Here is a 19,822-nt window from a genome sequence, read left to right on the forward strand (position 1 = left end):
TAATCAGCTATTTTAGGGAAAAGAATGCAAACACTTCCTGATAGAAATGTACCTCCAGGGCTACTGTAGAATGCAGACCCTCAGCCCCAACCCCTCCTCTTTGTTAAACAATATCTCACTTGAAAAGTTCTTCAAAGCCCTGAAACTGGAGACTAAGTGGCGTGTAGCAGTAGAGCTTCAGAATGATTATTTAGGGACCCTAATAAAAAAATATGCACTTTGATACATTTGTTTATTTTAATGCTTTTTGTAGAAGCTGATACATTGTTGCTAATATGTTACTCTTCCAAGTAAGGAAAACAAAGGGACAGCTCAGCTGACAGACACATCCACCAAGGAGATCCTGGAGAAGGTTGGAGTTGTTGGTAAAAGGGATCAGCTAAATCCCACCGCTGCCACCAAGGATCCCAAGGGTTCCTGTCCCGGCTCAATGAGCACAGAGATGCCTGGCAAGGGTGAGAAGATCAGACCAAGAATATAGAGCCATGAAGACCCCAGAGGAGAGGACAGGAAGCAGTTTAATGCCTGGGGTATAAAATACTCACCATTCTGGAGTTCGCAACAGCTGGGAAACACCAGGATGGCTCTTCCCTGCAGCAGCTGGCTTTCTAATGAATGTTCAAAGCACCTCTTCCTGGTAGGATTTATTTTATCCATTTCCTGAGCTTAAAACTTCTAAATTTATTTTTTATTTATTTTTTATTTATTTTATTTTTTTATTTTATTTTTTTATTTTTTATTTATCTAAATAAATGTATTTAACTTTTTAAAAACTCACTATTTAGCTACATAGTGCTTTCTTTTGGACGCTCAAATAGTTAATACTACTAACCCATTCACACTAGAATCCTAGAATTTCTACATTTTTACTTTTCTTGGAGTTTTGTGGGTAAAAGATATTTTATTTAAGTGCTCGGATTTTTTTTTATTTTTATAAATTCATTGAAAACATCAAATTTCATTGAAACTATTTCTCTGCTGTTTGTTCCTTATTTAGATCTCAGAATTGCAGATCATATCCAATTTTGTCCAATATATTTTGTTATATTATTGTTTTTTGGGTTTGTTTTTGTTTTCTTTTAGTTTTGCTGGCTCGCTCTCAACGCATGGCTGTTTTATAAAACTTTTGCCCAGTATTACAGAGGTCCGCAGTACTATTACTTACACAAGATGCTAGGGGTAAGTGTTCGAATGGTTAATTAACTGGGATTGTATCAGACACCCGGAATCCTTTCCGTTTATATATATATATAGCGGCGGCAGATTCCGTAGCACTGTTACAATAGGGGAACAGTGGAAATATTTAACAAAGACGATTTAAAATGACAGTGACATCCGTTGAGATAAACCGGTACAGAAGGAAAGGAGGGTCCTGCACTTGGGAGCTTACAATCTATTCCAAAGCATAAAACCGGGATATATTCATAAAAAATACATTTTTTAATAATTTTTATGACCCCCTGGTATAAGGAAATTTAGGCTTTTAATTGTAGTTTATTCTTTTTGTATTGGTGGGTTATACATAGATTCTGCTTTATAATTATTATTATACGTTTATATAGCACCAACAGATTCTGTAGTGCTGTACAATGAGGTCATACAGAGAAATAACATATTAAACAGATGCAAAGGGAGTGCAGTGCCATCTTTGCTAGATTGAACAAGCATGTGGGCATGGTAGCCCCCCGTTGACCCTTCTGGTGGGCACAAGGGGACTATCCCCCCTTATAAGATTAATTCAGGATCTCATGCCATGTGCGCATAAGAGATAAGGGGCAATATTTGTCCCCAGCACAGTTTTTTGTTGGCGTTTTGCGTCATTCTCCAAGAATTGAGAGTTGGAGACACGTATTTGGACCGGTACTGGAGCCGGTGTGGGGGGGGGCGATCGATGCTCCCCGTGATCCTGGAAAAGCTGACACGCTGTGAACAATGGCTGCTGCTTGCTTAGTATCCGCTCCTGGCTGACAGACCGCCGGATCTCACTAAAGCATTTTGCAGCGGGGGGTACAATTAGCGTCGGCGCAGGTAGTAATAACCTGCAGGCGGAACCCCAACCGGGTCAAAATGAAACCCATGGAAACAAAAAGGGGTCACAAAGATGCATTTAAATGGCGGATCTCTTTGTTACATACTATCAGAGTATCGTATTTCCCTTTTAAAACACAATAACATGTAACATGAATACATATTGCTGGCTTTAATGTACAGAGCGCTAAAAGGATCTGCGTTGCTCCACGACAAGGTTATTTTATTTTCTGAAATGGTGTGATTTGATGAATTAGCTGTATAATTATTTGGTGTGTATAAAGGGATCGCTGCATAATATATTTAAGGTAAATACTGTATATAAATGATGTCATTTGCGCTTACATCATTAAGGCTGCGCATGCCCAAAGTGTAGAATAAATGTATGGTTTATACCAGAGGTGTCCAATGGACCTGGTACCTTACGTGGGTATTTATGCAGGGTGCTGCCTTAGGCTGGGTACAGGGCAGGACCCCCAGCTGCCACCCCAGACCTACCTTGAAGAAGCATTGGTCTTCCTCATGGCGCACGTCATCTGCCGGGAGAGGGGGCCAGCTAGACACAGACCTCCATATTTTAACCGAGCAGAAACAACTGGCTCATTGAGGGATGTAATAGAAACATTTACTTTACTGAGAGAGTGGTAGAGAAGTGGAACAGCCTCCTAGCAGAGGTGGTAGAGGTTAACAGAGTGGAATTTAAACACTCATTGGGGACATACGGCTCCTGAATCTAAGACGAGGCTAAGAGCTGATTATGGTCTGAGTCTTTACAGCAGGAAAGAGGGCAGACTAGACGGGCCGAACGGGTCCGATCTGCCGGCAAGCTCTATGTTTCTATGGTTATTACTGAATGCTCGATTCTTCCCGGTTTCCTTTTGTATTCTATGACTTCACTCCGTCGTTAATAACTACAGAGTCAGGACGTGCGGCTGGCGGCTGGCCAGAGGAAGTGCACTGATTCATGATATTGTCTGCTTCCTCATAAATTCAATACCAGATGTTGGGGAGGAAAACTTGAACTAACATTATGGGGAAGAATAGCATTTCCAAGAGGCAGTTAAGAAAGCCGGATAGCGGCACCTGGGGAGCGTCCATCTCCTCCAAGCAAAATGGCCTAATATTTATTATAATACAAAGCACAGGAGCTCACACTCAGAATGACTTTATATAACCGACATATACACCGCCATTCAAAAGTTTGGGGTCGCTTAGAAATTCCTTGTTTTTGGAAGAAAAGCAAAATTTGTCCATTAAAATAACATGAAATGGGTCAGAAATACAGTGCAGATGGGGTTAATGTTGTAAATGAGTATTGTGGCTGGAAACGGTTGATTTTTAATGGAATATCTGCATAGGTGTACAAAGGCCCTTTATCACTCCCATCACTCCTGTGTTCCAATGGCCCTTTATCACTCCCATCACTCCTGTCCAATGGCCCTTTATCACTCCCATCACTCCTGTCCAATGACCCTTTATCACTCCCATCACTCCTGTGTTCCAATGGCCCTTTATCATTCCCATCACTCCTGTGTTCCAATGGCCCTTTATCACTCCCATCACTCCTGTGTTCCAATGGCCCTTTATCACTCCCATCACTCCTGTCCAATGGCCCTTTATTACTCCCATCACTCCTGTGTTCCAATGGCCCTTTATCACTCCCATCACTCCTGTGTTCCAATGGCTCTTTATCACTCCCATCACTCCTGTGCTCCAATGGCCCTTTATCACTCCCATCACTCCTGTGTTCCAATGGCCCTTTATCACTCCCATCACTCTTGTGTTCCAATGGCACGTTGTGTTCGCTGATCCAAGTGTAAGTTAAAAAGGATAATCGATCGTTAGAAAACCCTTTTATAATTATGTTACAGCCAGAAATGTCCTCGTTTTCTATGAAAACAGTTCAGTGACCCCAGACTTTTGAATGGTGGTGTAAGTAAGTAATAATGTGTGTTTATGTGCATTGCCTTAAAGGGACAGAAACAATTTGTAACAAACTTTGTAGATGGTATATGATAGTTCATACTTTCCATAGTAAGAAAAATGCAGCGTAAAGGATCATTTATTTGAATCTGAAAATATCTGTGTTTATACAGAATCAATGATTTTAATATGATTTTTAATATGCATTCTTCCAAAAGAAAAAATGGAAGCGCTTGCTGCGCATGTACACATGGGGTCTGAACAGACCCCCGCCGGCAGTGTTTGCTGAGTCAGCGCCGGGGCTGACTGGCAGTGAGTAGATCACATGCATGTTCGGTGGAGGGGGAAGGGGCAAGTTCACATGGGGAGGGGGATTATGCTGAATCCCCCCCCCCGCATGCATTTGAAAAAGCAACACTGTGAAACTTTAAAGGGACCAAGCAACCCTATTATGCTTTATTATCATTTATTGTTTTCTATAGCGCCATCATATTCCGTAGCGCTGTACAAAGGGTAGACATAACAAGTAGTATGTAACATGACAATTTGATCAGGAGGGCCCTGATCAAAGGAGCTTACAATCTAGCAGTAGTGGCCCTTTAAGGACAATACTAAATCTCATTTATGACTAAAGATTGATTCAGCAAGGAAGTGCAATGCATTTTTAGCCCAAAATAGACTTTTAAGCAATTTAAAGCCTTTTCTGGACACCATTAAATGCGCTGAAGTCTTGCTTTGTTTTGTGTACTTATTGGTCATTATTATTCTAGTAGCAACCCCGGAATCTGAATTACGCTTTTTAGGTTGTGCGCTCCTCTATTTTTGTATATTTTTACTGATAGCCTGTTACCATGGGAACAAAAAAAAAAAGTTTCTGGTGTGAATAAACCTCTAGAGGACATAATAAAGTGACATGTCTGCTAAGGTTTATTATTTTTTTTAAGTGGTACTGCACCTTAAAATCATAAAAATGTGCAAATATATATATTTTTTTTTTGGGGGGGGGGTTGCAAACTATTTATACATTTTACTGACCAATTGCAAGTGCTAAAAAAAGACGATCACTGATCAGTTGTTGGATATTCATGCGTTAGAAGGATTTACGAGGCGCACCTCGTCTTTGATCTCCAGTAGCATTCGTTTGACACAGGATGCCGTTTATTAGTTTAACAAAAAGAGACAGAAGTGATGAGTGTTCCTGAAACCTACTGTCTAGTGGATACCGCCCGACTGTCCCTTTATAAGACGCACAGTCCCTCTTTGTCCACATAAAATGTTGTGAGCTGTGCTAGCAATTTATTGTCTTGGATATGTCCAAATTCTAACATTAACCAGCATAACCAGACCAAAGAGGTAGTTCTCACTAATCTTATCTTCTCACAATCCTTTTTTTTATTACCGTATTGGCCCGAATATAGGCCGCACTGTTTCCCCCCACTTTAAGTCTTTAAAGTGGGGGTGCGGCTTATATTCGGGGTCTAGCGCCCCACGCCCGGGACTGCATGGGCAGGCAGCGGGGTTAGGATACAGATCCCCCGCAGCGGTGCAGGGGACCTGCATCCTACTCTCCGATACGCACAGACAGCCTCCCCTGCCAGCACTTCCCACGGGGGGAGTACCAGCACTGGAGGTTGTCTAAGCGCATCGTGCGGACGGTCACCGGCTGCGGCGATGCGGTTAAACAGCCTCCGGCAGCGGAGGTTGTTTACCCGCATCGCCGCAGCCGGTGACCGTCCGCACGATGCGTTTTACCTCTGCCCCCAAGACTTACCAGAGCAGACTCCCGGGTGTCTTGCGGGGCCGGCGGGGGACATCTACGCAAGACACCCGGGAGTCTGCTCTGGTAAGTTGGGGGGCAGAGTGGCAGCATATCCCGGGGGGGGGGGACAGTGGCAGCATATCTCGGGGGGGGACAGTGGCAGCATATCTCGGGGGGGGGGGAGACAGAGTGGCAGCATGTTTTTTTGGTGCTTTTTTAAAGAAAAATACTTTTTCTTTAAAAAAGCACCAAACTTTTAGGTTGCGGCCTATATACGAGCCAATACGGTATTTAACATTTTTTTTTTATTATTTTAGAAAATAAAAATATTAGCTACCATTGCCCAACATTAAAGTGCAGGAAGAGCCCGATGAGAGCTCGGAAGGCTGGTTACATCGGATTCATGATGTCGTGAAAAAAAGTTCCACGAAAAATATCTCCATCAGCATAAAATACTGGTTTATCACAGCATTGAACGGGTTTATCTTCTTTATCTGCAGACCTGGAGGCCGCCATTGTTGTCAGTCATGTGATATTTTGGGCGACTCCTACCTCAGACTCAGACACCACACTGAGACGATGCTTTATGGCAATGCTAATGAAGTCCTTTCCACCATTGGCTTTTATTAATCACGGTGTTTGACTATGTGATTAAGACTAAGCCATTCTATTTAGGAGTCAAGTTATAGAACTGTCTTAAAAAAGTAAACAGTGCAATACATTTAAAGACTTGTTTTTCAGCGGATACCAGCAATAACACGATTCGGTGGCAGTTCCCGTTTAAGTCTCCGCAGCCTAATACTCAATTTAATGTAGCATTTGGGATAAGTGACAGATGCACTAAACTGTCAGCGACCATACGCAGCTAAGTTACTCGAGTGATTTTGTAGAAGCAACAAAGGTTTCAAGTAATTGGTATGACAGAGCTTGTGGGCACTTCATCTCTGTCCCTCTCCACCTGAATCAATATTAACCTATTTTCCCAATCTGTTTGTATGCGACCGTAACTAGAGAAGCTGAAAGCTCATTGGAAATCACATTACTTCTGTTGGGAGGGCCGTAGCGGTAGAGTTTCCATAAAGTGCACCTTATGAATGCATGTTTCTCCATAAATTATTTAATATATGTCTTTTTTTAACCAATTATAAAATGTAAAAGAGATTTTTAGTAAATGTTTATTTAGTGGAAAGGGTTAATGCTAGACGATTCCTATGTATTTACAGATGACTAGTGTCTGAGGCTTAAATGGACACTCCGGTGTCCCAGGGAGCCCCTTGGACACTGAATGCATATGAAAGAACTTTGCATATTAGCTTGGAGAGAAGCTGCAGCTCCAGAGCTGCAGGAGAATACCGCATTAATGGTCCAATGTTTCGCACCATTGATGTCGGGAAAGTGTGCTGAAGAACTGCTCCTTTTGGACTAAACGGGACCACGTACCATGGATGTACATGGATGTGTCATTGGGCCCCCTGGAGTACCCGCTAAGCCAACGTTAGAGCTAGCGGTATGTATATTACGTGTCAGGAGAGGTGATTGGCCAAACACCTCTCCTGCACGGCAAATAGCTTGGGGGGGAGGGGGGGGTAGGAAAAAGGGCAAATGCATCATGCATTTTCAGGGTGGGGGCACCATTATAATGTAAAGGGACCTCTCAACTATCATATGCATTAAACTGTATATGAGGGTTGGAGGATCCATTGCATCTTTTAGTTTGCTTTTTAATTCTTGACATAAAAGGATAGGCTTGGTTTAACAGCATTGGTAGAATAAACGAGGTAGAATGCATGAAAATAAATTATGACCGTTTTCTCGCTCAGTATAACCTTGAGTAGCGATAAAACAACTTAAATTCTAGGATACATAATGGGCAATCAGTAGCGAGCCGTTTGAACTTCAAAATGTCTTTTGCATTTCAAAAGACCTTTATCATTCAATGAGCTTAGGAGAAAGCTCCGTGAAAGCAGGGATGGTAAAATATTAAAAGTTAGGTTTTGATTATAAATCAAGATAACGAAAACACTTAAAAAAGGCTTTGAAGCTGAATTATAGATATAAAGTTTGATGCCGGTGAGTGAAAAGGGGGACATAAAATGGGTAAAGTCCTTGATTCATTGGCAAGGCTGAGTTTGGATGAGATTATTTCCCTATCCCTTAACCAGTTGAACCCATTCAAAAAAAACATGGCATCTTAGACAAGCCTAGCTTGCCTCATGGGAATTCCAGACTGGCAAACGCAAAAGACGTCATTTTAGGAGGAAAATGTTCAGCCTGATAACTAGAGGACCATGGTGGGAAAAATATTCCTTCACTCAAGTGTGATTTATTAAAGACTGGTCTGTTTAATAGCTAGCATATTGTAGTTTGACCTGGTTTGTCCTGGAAGTGTTATGATTGAATGGTGACTCTTCTGGAGAAGTGAGCTTATCTCCATTTGACCCCAAATGTGTCCCTTCCAGCCCAGAAAGTTTCATAGAAAGAGGGTACTATGTACTACCCATCCACCGCTATCTCCAGGTATTCCAACTAGATATTGAATCTTCCCATGATTAGGACCAAGATAAAAAAAATAAGCATTCACTAAGCAAGTATGCTATCCACCATTACTCTTCCATGCCTGGTCCATATTGACCCCAATGGTTCCCATTGAGAAGCTTAACTGATGCCTCCACAGCTCCATACAAGAACACTCTGATCCCAAACGCTGGTTATTTCCATGGATGTGTCATAAAAATGTAAGAAATAAAGCAGTGAGGGCTGTATTGTCAAGTTGATATTAAATCACAGCAGGTATGTCTGTTACAGAGTCTTCGTGAACTAACTCACTGCCATTACAGGTAACAGCAGTTCCGTTGTTGCCATCGTCATTACGCGTCTCTGAGGCTTTGTCCTCAAAAGAAGAGACTTCCTTATCTCTTTCTGCTTTTGGAAAGACCAAGTTTTGTTGATCGTTGGATGATATCAAAGTCATGAACCATGAAACCATGGCAACAACACTTTCTGTTACCTCCCGAGAACACTTTGGATTATTAATCTATTCTTTCTGGCCTAACTTTGTTTTGCTTGTCTTCTTTGCGTCAAAAATTCAGTTAGGTATGTTCCAAGTTCCAAATTCTCTTGGAACATGGAAAGAAACATGTTAAAAGAAACAATAGCCAAATCAAACTTTAAAACGTATAATAAAATACTGTTAAATTAAGCCCCAATATAGCGTTAAGTCAACCAGCGGTCAACCATGAAGGAGAAGGAATAACCATAGAATGATTGATTAGAAGAACCAGTATTGTCTGGAAATGTTATTTAAATGAATAAATGACCCAATTTCTGCTGAGTGCTAAAAGAACTGTATTTCAATTTAAAATGTAAGCTGTGTGGTGTCGCAAATCAGAAGAACAGGGGAAATTGCAGACATATTGGTTGAGTTGGAAGTGGGAATCATCTTGATGAATGAGGAACACCTTTCATACAAATAGAGTCATTTACGTATTTGTCACATTGGTGGATTTATCAGTATCTGCGTATCGTCGCATCCAGAATCCCATATGTAACATTTTTTTTTTAGAACTGACAAAATCCCCTCTTGATTGATGGTTGCATTTACAGTACGGGAACTTATTTGGATGCTAATGTATTTTACTGCATAACTCAGCATATATTCGAACAATGGCTGTTTTAAAAAAAGGGGGCTTAGATTAATATGGCTATAATGTATTAAGCAATCCTCTTTCATTGTAAGATTTGTGCTTATCTTGTAAGCGAAAGAAACGCAACCAAATTTATCTATATGCCTGACAATCAATATGCACGGAGAGAGGCAATGCCATAGAAACATTTAAATACATAAAGGATGGGAAGTTTATTTCAAAGGAGGGCGCATGTTAGGACAAGAGATCATAATCTAACACTAGGAGGCAGGGGCGTAACTAGAAACCTCAGGGCTCCGGTGCGAGAATCTGTTAAGGGCCCCCCACCCCCAACCCATCTATCCCTTTCTCACAATCTCCCCTCTCCCTCCCTCCCCCTTCTCACAATCTCCCCTCTCCCTCCCTACCCCCTTCTCACAATCTCCCCTCTCCCTCCCTACCCCCTTCTCACAATCTCCCCTCTCCCTCCCTAACCCCTTCTCCCAATCTCCCCTCTCCCTCCCTAACCCCCTTCTCACGATCTACCCTCTCCCTGCCCCCCTTCTCACAATCTACCCTCTCCCTCCCTGCCCCCCTTCTCATGATCTACCCTCTCCCTCCCTACCCCCCCTTTCTCACGATCTACCATCTCCCTCCCTACCCCCCCTTTCTCACGATCTACCATCTCTCTCCCTACCCCCCCTTCTCACGAGCTACCCTCTCCCTCCCTACCCCCCTTCTCACGATCTACCCACACCCCCTTCTCACGATCTACCCACACCCCCCCTTCTCACGATCTACCCACTCCCTCCCTACCTCCCCTCTCACGATCTACCCACTCCCTCCCTAACCCCCCCCCTTTGTAGGTCACTTACCGTCAACTCCTGTGTTGGGAGCGTGAGGCGTTTGTCTTGGGTGCTGGTGCTTCTTTCCTGAGCGCCGGCATATGACGTCATATGCCGGCGCTCAGCGTGAAGCGCCGGCACCCGAGACAAACGCCTCACGCTCCCAACACTGCACTCTGGGCAGCGCTGAGGCAGGCGGCGACGGCGGCGGCGACGGAGGCAGCAGCGGCAGGGAGCAGAGGCATCCTGGATTTCTGTCAGTCAGGGGGGCCCAAGAGTTGCCGAGCGGTCGTTTTCAGCAACCGCTCGGCACCCCTTGGGCCCCCCTGACTGGCAGAACTCCAGGGCCCGGTCGCGACCCCTGCGACCCCAGTAGTTCCGCCACTGCTAGGAGGTCAGAGGCTTAGATGTAACGCAAGGAAGTTTTACTTTACTGAGAGGGTGGTAGGTAAGTTGAACAGCCTCCCATCAGAAGTGGTTGATGCTAATACATGCATGGGATAGGCATATGGCTCAAAGGACCGATTAAGGTTTGATTCTTTACAGCATGAAAAATGGGCAGACTAGATGGGCCGAATGGGACCGATCTGCCCTCGAAGGAACATTACAGGAATTGCAGTCAGGGGTGTAACTAGAAATCGCAGGGCCGCTGTGCGAAAATCGCCTCGGAAATTTTTATCTTAAAAACCATGCCAGCCTCAATTACTGTCTCTTGTACACAAAGAGAAAATGTTGTTTTTTTTTTTCAGGGGACTTCACCTTTAAATCAAAATCTCCATTAGTGTCAAATTTGTGAAAAAAATAAATAAAATAAACACACTGAAGGTGTAATCTATCAGTAGTGTTTGGACCCGAGCAGCTGATGTGTTTGACCTCACTGTATAAGTAGGAATACTGTTCGGCTTCACTGATTGCTTCTTTTATAGAGAAGCGCCATTGGAACAGAGTATTTATTCCCGGGGATAAGTCCCAGCATGTCAGCTTTGACAAACCTACATTCCTTCGCTTAATTAAACTCCGCAGAGGAAAATGAACGTTCCGTAAAGGTTAAGAATTGCTTCTGAAATTCTACCTGACTGCAGAAACCTTCATAAGCACTGGCCATCGTGTTCCGAATATCTCTGCCACATTCTAGACCAAGAATAAAAAAGGAATTCTTATCTGTAGGTTACAAGATAAAGGATACAGTACTGCGTATTGTAATGTAGGTCAGCATTCAAGGAAATATCACCTTTATCTGCAGACCTGGAGGCCGCCATTGTTGGCAGTCATGTGATATTTTGGGTGACTTTCCCGGCTCAAACACCACGCTGATCTGATACTTTACGGCAATGCTAATGAAGTCCGTTCCTCCATAGACCTTGGAGGTCTGGATGATTAAGGTCTGAGCATCTTTATTATTTCCAACAGGCAGTATGATCAGGAGTCTAGGTGTTTGCCTAGTAGATTGGGGTAAAATAAAAGAGACAGAACACAAATGGGTTATATACTGATAAAAGAATTGGGTCTTAAATTTTTTTTATAATGATGGTTCCTGTCTTATTGAGCGAAGGAAAGAGTTCCAGAATCTGAGGGCAGCATCGTTGAATGTCTAGAAACCTGAGTTTGTCTTTATTCTGGGACTGACAGGAGGGGTCCATTGGCTGACCGAAGTTAGTGAGATGGAGTAATGAGTATCAATAGCTCTTTCAGGTACTATGGGCCTTGATTGGCCTGTTGACCTTCAAAGCCCTACGCAATTTTAAAATATGTTCGCCATTTAAGTGGAGAACAGGTGTTATGCGACATGAACACGTTTGACTGGTCAATGGTCTGGCTGTTGCATTGAGTTCTTTTTCTGGGAGGTCCAAGTAAAGTGCATTACCGTCATCTAGGTTTCTATGTTTCTCAGATGAGAGGAGGAAAATTTTATTATTAATAAGCTTGTTTAAATGACAGTCCAAAATCAATCAGCACTCTGAGATTTTGAACCTCTGTTGAACTAATGAGTTCAGAGCCTCCAAGTTCCAGGCCAGTTGGGTGATCATGAGATATTCTTGTTGGGATCCCCTCACCAAGAGTACCTCTGGTTTGGTTCACTTTTAAATAACATCCACTCTATAATATCTGCTAATTGACGGTTGAAGTATTTTGGGTCTTTAGTTGGGTCGGCGTAGAAATGATATTGTAGGCCATGTCACCTGATGGCGTCTCCCAGTGGTAGCGAGTCTGCTGTGATTGAGGCTCGGATGGAGGAAATCTCGTCTGTGAAGAAAATCGCAAATTCTTCACACTTAGCAATGCAGAAAATTGGTGGGGATATTCAAAAACTATGGTGAATGCAGTAGGTGTTTATTGGGGGCCCTTGGGATGTAAACCAGACACAGGCTGTATATTGGGAATAAAATAATTTAAATGATTTTAATCCATTGTTTTTGAACCGTACCCTAACACTTGTTCTGTTTGTTCAGTTAGGATTGTGTATTAGCAGAGCATCGGCTTCTGTCCTTAACTTCAACAGCAGTTTGGTTCTTTTACCAATGTGCCGAATATTGCTGGCCTTTCTACGTGGATCTAAAAAGGTAAGCCATTTAAAAAGAATCTTTTTTTTATTACAACTATTGCAATCTATAACCCCCCTCTAGCAACATAACATTTCTGTAAATTATTAAGTATCAAACAGACAAACTTTTTCCGACAAACTTTTGGGTTAGTTTTTGGCCCATTTGTTTCCAGACAATGAATTCTGTTTCCTGCCCGTTCGTTTCAGATGAAAATCTGGGACCAGTTAAAATTCGAGAACGAAATTCTTGCCTGAAGCCAACTTTTACTCTCACTCACTCATTTTCTTTCACTCTTTCTCTCATGCACTCTGAATGTCTCCCTACCTTCTCTGCCGACTACTTCCGCATCTGGTATCTTCTCCTTTCTCCTCTCTTCTATCTTCTCTTCTTTCTTCTCTCTGCTTTCTTCATCCGCATCTCCGCAGACATAACCTTTCGGCGAAAACTCGCGGAGCCGCTGGTGACATCTTCAACCCCAACTGGAAGGTTGGGGTAGAGGACATCAGCAGAAGCGCCGCCATTTTGCCGTAAGATAACCCTGTGTCAACGGCGGATAAATGTAGGTAGTGTGGAGACACCAGCGGTCTTTGTATTTAGTTCTAACTGGGAATATATGAATCAGAATTCCAGTGGTCAGTGAAAGTTCTACATACTTTAGAAATCTTGTTAAAAGTACAGTTCAAGAACTGAAACTACAAGCAATAATGTTAAAATCATGTTAAAATCTGCATTGGTTTAATAAAATGTGCATAGATTATTATTTATATATTTTTTTCATTTTTTTTGGTTTATAATTGCTATTTTTTTTAAGGTTGTGAAAAGGAAAACCAGAAGACTTTTGGACAAAAACAAAACTTTCCATGCAGCCTGTGGAATTGCAATTTGTGTTTTTTCTGGTAAATATCTCTAATAAATATGAATCTATCTCATCAAAAAGTATTGCGACAACAGCGTTCATTAAAATCCCATATTCCAACTAGAAATAAATATATGAACTTTTTCTCCCGCATTCCGTTATAAAATAAAGACTATTCCCGGGGTCCGTGGGGACCGCGCAGAATCCCTATTAGTTCTTACTGTTATATTATTCATAACGGCTAGATTGCTGTAATCATCTGCGATAAACAATTTCTAAAGACTAAGCATCAGCAAACTTCTTCTTCACTCGAAGCTCCTCTGGGGAAACCTCCGAATTTCATTACTTCCCTCAAACCTGGTATGCAAATTAAATCGCATGTATATAAGTAGAAAAAAATGCTAGTTTTACGGCGTGTAAAGCACAGGTTGCCATGATTGTGGGTTGTGTTTTAATGAATTTAATGAATTTTTTAAGGATAGATTGATAAATCTGATTTTCTCTGCCAGGTATACACGTTACCCACAATGCTTGCCCTCTTGTTCAATGTAGAAACATAGAATAAGAAGCACTCGACCCATCTAGTCTGCCTATTTTTCCTGATGGAAACCTCACATCTTAACCAGTCGTTGGTCTCGTCTTAGATTCAGGAGCCATATGCCGATCCCATGCATGTTTAAATTCCCTCACTCTATAAGCATCTACCACTTCTGCTGGAAGGCTGTCCCACTTATCTACCACCCTCTCAGTAAAAGTAAAACTTTTGTGCATTCCATCTAAACTTCTGACCCTCTAGTTTTAGATTATGATCTCTTGTTCTAACATTTCTCCTCCTTTGAAATAAGCTTCCCTCCTTGAAATTTGGAATATCTCCTCCAAGCCAGACATATTGAAACCCACGACGCCTGCTAAAAATTAGCAGAAAATATTTAATTTACTCAAACTGTCGTATCGTCTCATTTTTTTCTTTATTTTATATATTTTTCCCTAGATTTTCTTTTTATTCTGCTTCTATGTGTCTGCTATTTCAGTCCCACGGCCGGCATTCTGAATCCATTCTTCCTGACATTTGAAATGGAAAAAGGGGACTTGTCTTTTAACCCTATATATCTCAATGCGGTTCTTTCGTCAGTTTGGCCTCCACATATTATCCGAGTATTAAACAAAGCGCTCTTTTAGGGTGAATTCTCATAAAATTTTTACATTGTGGACCTCACCGCATTTACGGCTCTGCTGATTCTTTTAGTCGGCAAACAAAGATGAGGGTGACAAGTGGAGGAAATTCAAAATAGAGCATGCATTGTCATGGAAACAGCAAAAGTAAGATAATAGAACCAAATAAAGATTCTTTTTTTTGCTAGTGAATAGAAGGAAAAAATAGTGGGACATATTATTTTTTTATTGTAGTTCGGACGGAATGTGATTTAAATTTTGATTATAGAAGAACACAGTGTTTCTTGGTTATTATATTATAAATATTGCGAGCGGTAATACCGTATTTCAGTTTATAAGATATTGCATGTGTGCATGTAGTAAATATAGTAGAGTATATAGATTTAAAATAAAAGAGTTTTATTCACCAAAGTAGCAGTCGCATGAGAGTCGTGGTTTCCACATCTCAATATATATTAGGAACAAACTTTTGGAACTCTCTGCTTTTAAGCCGCTGGGTGAATTTACTTCTCCGGGCAAGATAGCGGTATTTGCCCATGTCCACTTCCCACCCACTAAAGACCCCTCTTGGGTTAGCCCCACCATGACACATGGCTGCCCACTCCATCACATAGGGCTAGTCCTGCCCCTTCACAAAGCCATGACATCAGAAGAGCAAGCGCTCGGGGTAGCCTATCGTGGACAGGACACACGTATTGATTATAAAGGTTCAACGTCAGTGGCCTTCTCCTGCAAGAAAAGCTTGGTCAACCCAGTATGCTCCTTAGTTCAATCAGATTTCCCAGCACCCATTTAACAATGCATTGTGCAGGGCCAGCTGCTTCCTTCTTGCTAGAGCTGGTCCTCCACTAGATTCAGTAATTTAAAATCAGAACTCCTTCTTTAGTGCAAACCTACGCTTACAAGTCCCAAGGTGAGAGCGAACCAGGAACATGTATTAGAACATGAAGCAATTTACTACGTTTCAGAGACGGACTCCTATCCCTAGAGGATGGGGCATGGGTTTCACTTGGCTGTGAGTTATTGTCGGCAAACATGATGAAAAATAAGGTTCTATGTATGTTTAGTTTGGAGTTACAGTTCTGGAGACCCTCTCATCTCCAGAAGGATATTGACATTCTGGAGAGAGTTGAGAAGAGGGCTACCAAAATCGTAAAGGATAAAAATAACCGGGAAAGAGAAACTCAATATGTCCGGGTTTGAGGAGAGAAGAGAGAGAATGTGATAGAAACATTTGAATACAAGGGATTTAACAAAGTACAGGAGGGAAGTTCATTCCAAAGGAGGAAAAACGTTAGAACACGAGACCATAATCTAGAACTAGAGGGTCAGAATCTTTACATATAGTTACATAGTAAATACAGTTAAAAAAAGACCTAAGTCCTTCAAGTTCAACCCTTCTACCTAACCTTCCTATTCTTAAACCAAAAGTAGGCGAAAAAAACCCTAATAAAGCTACTTTGATGTAATGTAATAATGTTTTTTTAATTAGAAGGTACTAGATAAGTGGAGGCATATGGCTTCTCAATCTAAGACGAGACCAAGGACTGATTAAGGTCTTAGTCTTTACAGCAGAAAAACAGACAGACTAGACGGGGGCCGAATGGGTCTGATCTGCTGTCAAATTCAATGTTTCTAGGGCCACAGGAATTCCGCCTCGGTCCATTTTAGACCAAGTCAAGATATTATTAGTTCTCTTAAAACAGTCTTTTACAACGACACGTCCCTTACGAAAAATTACTGCAGTTTTTCTGAAGTAATACTGCAATTTTTTGGACATGAAAAAACTGCAACACTGCACTTTTACTGCAGTATTACTGCACATTTACCGCACTTTTTTTTTTATATTGCAAACCTACAGTTGTACTTCAAAGTACTGCAGCTTTATTGCATTTGTACAAATGTGAAGTACAAATGCAGTAAAACTGCAGTAAATGTGCAGTAATACTGCAGTAAAAGTGCAGTATAGCAGTTTTTTCATGTCCAAAAAACTGCAGTATTACTTCAGAAAAACTGCAGTAATTTTTTCGTAAGGGGTGTCGTTTAACCGTTTGCCGGAATGATTAATAATGAATTGTTTTCTGTGTTTCTACCTAGCCATTCACGTGGTGGCTCATGTCTTTAATGCCGTCAATTTTTCCGTGCACTATAACTCTAATTTTGATGACCTGAATGTAGCACGTTACAAATATGAGGTACGTGAAGATCCCCCCCCCCCGTAACTATATAATGGAAATATATTCTAGCAAAAAAATCTTATTTTTCTCCGAATGTCACCTTTTTTTTTTTGCCAGTTCTGTTGTTAATTATCATCACTTATACATATTTGCAAATTCATTTGAAATGTATATTATACATGCTGTGTAAGAGCACAACCTGAACAGTAAAAACTGTTAATTGGTTAAATTAAACAAAACAAAATCATATTTAGAATTTATTAGAGAAGTAACTGAATAAGGGATGCATTTTTTTTTTTTTTTTTAGAAATTTGTACTTCTAGAATGCTTTGGGTCTTTATCATTTTATTTATGTATTTTCCTGTCTTTGTGATGTTTTAATTTCAGGATCCTAGAAAAATTATCTTCACGTCTGGTAAGTTGTATTTTTTTTTTCTTTTTGTACGGAAAAAAAAAACTTTGATATTTAAGGTGCTGTTCCGCTTAGACAAAACATTAATTGCATTCTCTAATATGTTTTACAAATACATCTTAAAAGATCCGTCACTTAGAAACGACACGGAAACCTTTAATAAGCTTTTTTTCCGTTTCTATGCAACAATTTATCAGCGAACGCTTTTGTGTCGAATGACAGCTGCTCCTGGCAAACAAAATATGAATGACACACAATGTTTACGGGATTAAAGAATTGCATATGTGAAGGATTCCGAGAGAGGGAGGGTGTCAGTATGTATGTATGTATGTTAGAGTGTATGTTAAGTGCGTGTGTTAGCATGAATGTGTATGTGTAAGCGTGTGAGCGTTAATGTGTATTTGTATGTGTGTTAAAGGGAGTGTGTGTTAGTATGTGAGTGTAAATGTGTGTTAGTATAAGTTTGTGTATTAGTGTGAGTGTGTAAGTTTGTATGTGTGTGTAAATGTGTGTCAGTGAGTATATGAGTTATGGGGGGGGGGGAAGGAGGCCACTTGGCTTTACCTGCCTTAGGGGTCACAAGGTGCCAGCCCTGCCCTGACAATAATATAAGTCTGATACAGAAGGAGAAAAGGGCCCGGCTCTTTCCAGCTTAGAATATGTTAGCCATGTAAGCTTTGAAGACCCCAGAAGCCTCTTCACGTTTCATTGGAGGTTTTCAAGGTCTTAATAGTTATTTGACTTTATGTCCTACTCAATGAACACTCTTCCATTAATCGTATACTACTTGGGAGTTGGGAAGCCAACTTTGTTCCTGATAATTAAAGTAACAACCTTTGTCGTTTTGTCTGCACCTTTTAAGTTTCTCTTAATTATAGAATTTGTTTTACCTTTCCTTAAAAGAAACCGTAACAGTTTAGAATATTCCTTTGATGCCCTATACGCTAGGACATGCAAGCAAGCAAGCAATTAGGGAGTCCATGAAAAGCAAGATCTTGTTTGTGTCTTTTTACTATGGCTGAAATCTTAGGTTGAGCCCCATCAGATGTATCCAAGTTTATCTTGTGCCTTTAATAGAAGGTTTAACCCCTTAATGACAAAGCTTGCACATGTACGGGCTCAAAATGCATTGTTTTCAATGGGTTTAGGGACCGCCCATTATCCTTAAGGGGTTAATATGAAACTGTGTCTTTCACCATGCAACATAGAGAGACGATTTACTTCAGTATGAAGACCTACTCACATCCCTTACCGCTCCAGGGAACGGGCTGAATAATTAACTTGTGGTAGGCATTCTAAAATTAATTGAGTCTCTCTTTGTTTCTGAAGACCAATAAGTGATCCATCTAGTCTGTGGACATTTTAAAGCCCAGGGACAGATAATAATCTGCAGTGGACAGTCGAATAAATTAAAACCAATTCCATTTGCTTTGTCTGATATCACGCATAAAGTGCGTCCATTGCAAGTAAAAGTAACATCAATCTAGGCTAGAGTATTTATAAATACATGAATATCAAATAAGACATTGATGCTGGTCACAGTTAGTCAATGATGTGAATTCTCTTTTGAGATGTAAGTGGAACTCAGTTCTGATAATCTTAAATTATGACATCATCACACTGGGTCTCCAAAGATTGATCTTTTTCCTCCTCTTTCTTTATTTCTTATTTATACTGGGTGTATCTTTATATATATATATATATATATATATATATATATATATATATATATATATATAGATATTTTAAGAGGGTCTTGTTTTAAGCACAGAGGCATGTTATGAATTAGTATTTATGGAGAGTGAATTGATATTAGTATTGAATGATTTGGGATCTTTGATTTCGTATTAAATGAATCGGAACCTTTGATTTAGTGCTTAAAGGAATTGGGATCTGTGATTTAGTATTAAATGATTCAGGATCTGTGATTTCGTATTGAGTGATTCGGGATCTGTGATTTCATATTGAATGAATCGGGATCTGTAATTTAGGATTGAATGATTCGGGATCTATGATTTAGTATTAAATGAATCGGGATGTGTGATTTAGCATTAAATGATTCGGGATCTGTGATTTAGCATTAAATGATTCGAGATCTGTGATTTCGTATTGAATGATTCGGGATCTGTGATTTAGCATTGAATGATTCGGGATCTGTGATTTCGTATTGGGTGATTCGGGATCTGTGATTTCGTATTGAATGATCTGGGATCTGTGATTTCGTATTGAATGATTTGGGATCTGTGATTTAGTATTAAATGAATCGTGATCTGTGATTTCGTATTGGGTGATTCAGGATCTGTGATTTAGTATTGAATGATTCGGGATCTGTGATTTCGTATTGAATGATTTGGGATCTGTGATTTAGTATTAAATGAATCGGGATCTGTGATTTCGTATTGAGTGAAGTAGGATCTGTTATTTAATCACTCTACATCTCTCTATTGTACAATCATTTTATCTTACGTTCTTCGCTTTGAATT

The 19,822-nt window shown here is 40.7% G+C and overlaps 1 protein-coding gene and 1 long non-coding RNA gene across 2 annotated transcripts in view; one reads left to right on the forward strand and one right to left on the reverse strand.

The window, feature by feature from the left end:
* Positions 1-213: 213 nt before the first annotated feature.
* On the reverse strand, positions 214-631 carry LOC128474268 (uncharacterized). The gene is made up of 2 exons (XR_008346336.1): positions 546-631; positions 214-446 (listed from the first exon to the last, which is right to left on the reverse strand). It is a non-coding gene; the product is annotated as an uncharacterized LOC128474268 (long non-coding RNA).
* NOX4 (NADPH oxidase 4) overlaps positions 353-19,822 on the forward strand; it is a 66,204-nt gene continuing 46,734 nt past the window's right edge. The window contains exons 1-6 of the mRNA XM_053456555.1: positions 353-637; positions 1,084-1,179; positions 12,629-12,739; positions 13,533-13,617; positions 16,848-16,945; positions 17,315-17,342. Coding sequence (XP_053312530.1) covers positions 581-637; positions 1,084-1,179; positions 12,629-12,739; positions 13,533-13,617; positions 16,848-16,945; positions 17,315-17,342 — 475 coding nt within the window. The 5' untranslated portion in view covers positions 353-580. The remainder of the gene's footprint in view (positions 638-1,083; positions 1,180-12,628; positions 12,740-13,532; positions 13,618-16,847; positions 16,946-17,314; positions 17,343-19,822) is intronic.

The sequence above is a fragment of the Spea bombifrons genome, chromosome 2 (assembly GCF_027358695.1).
Source record: "Spea bombifrons isolate aSpeBom1 chromosome 2, aSpeBom1.2.pri, whole genome shotgun sequence".
Classification (NCBI taxonomy): Eukaryota; Metazoa; Chordata; class Amphibia; order Anura; family Pelobatidae; genus Spea; species Spea bombifrons.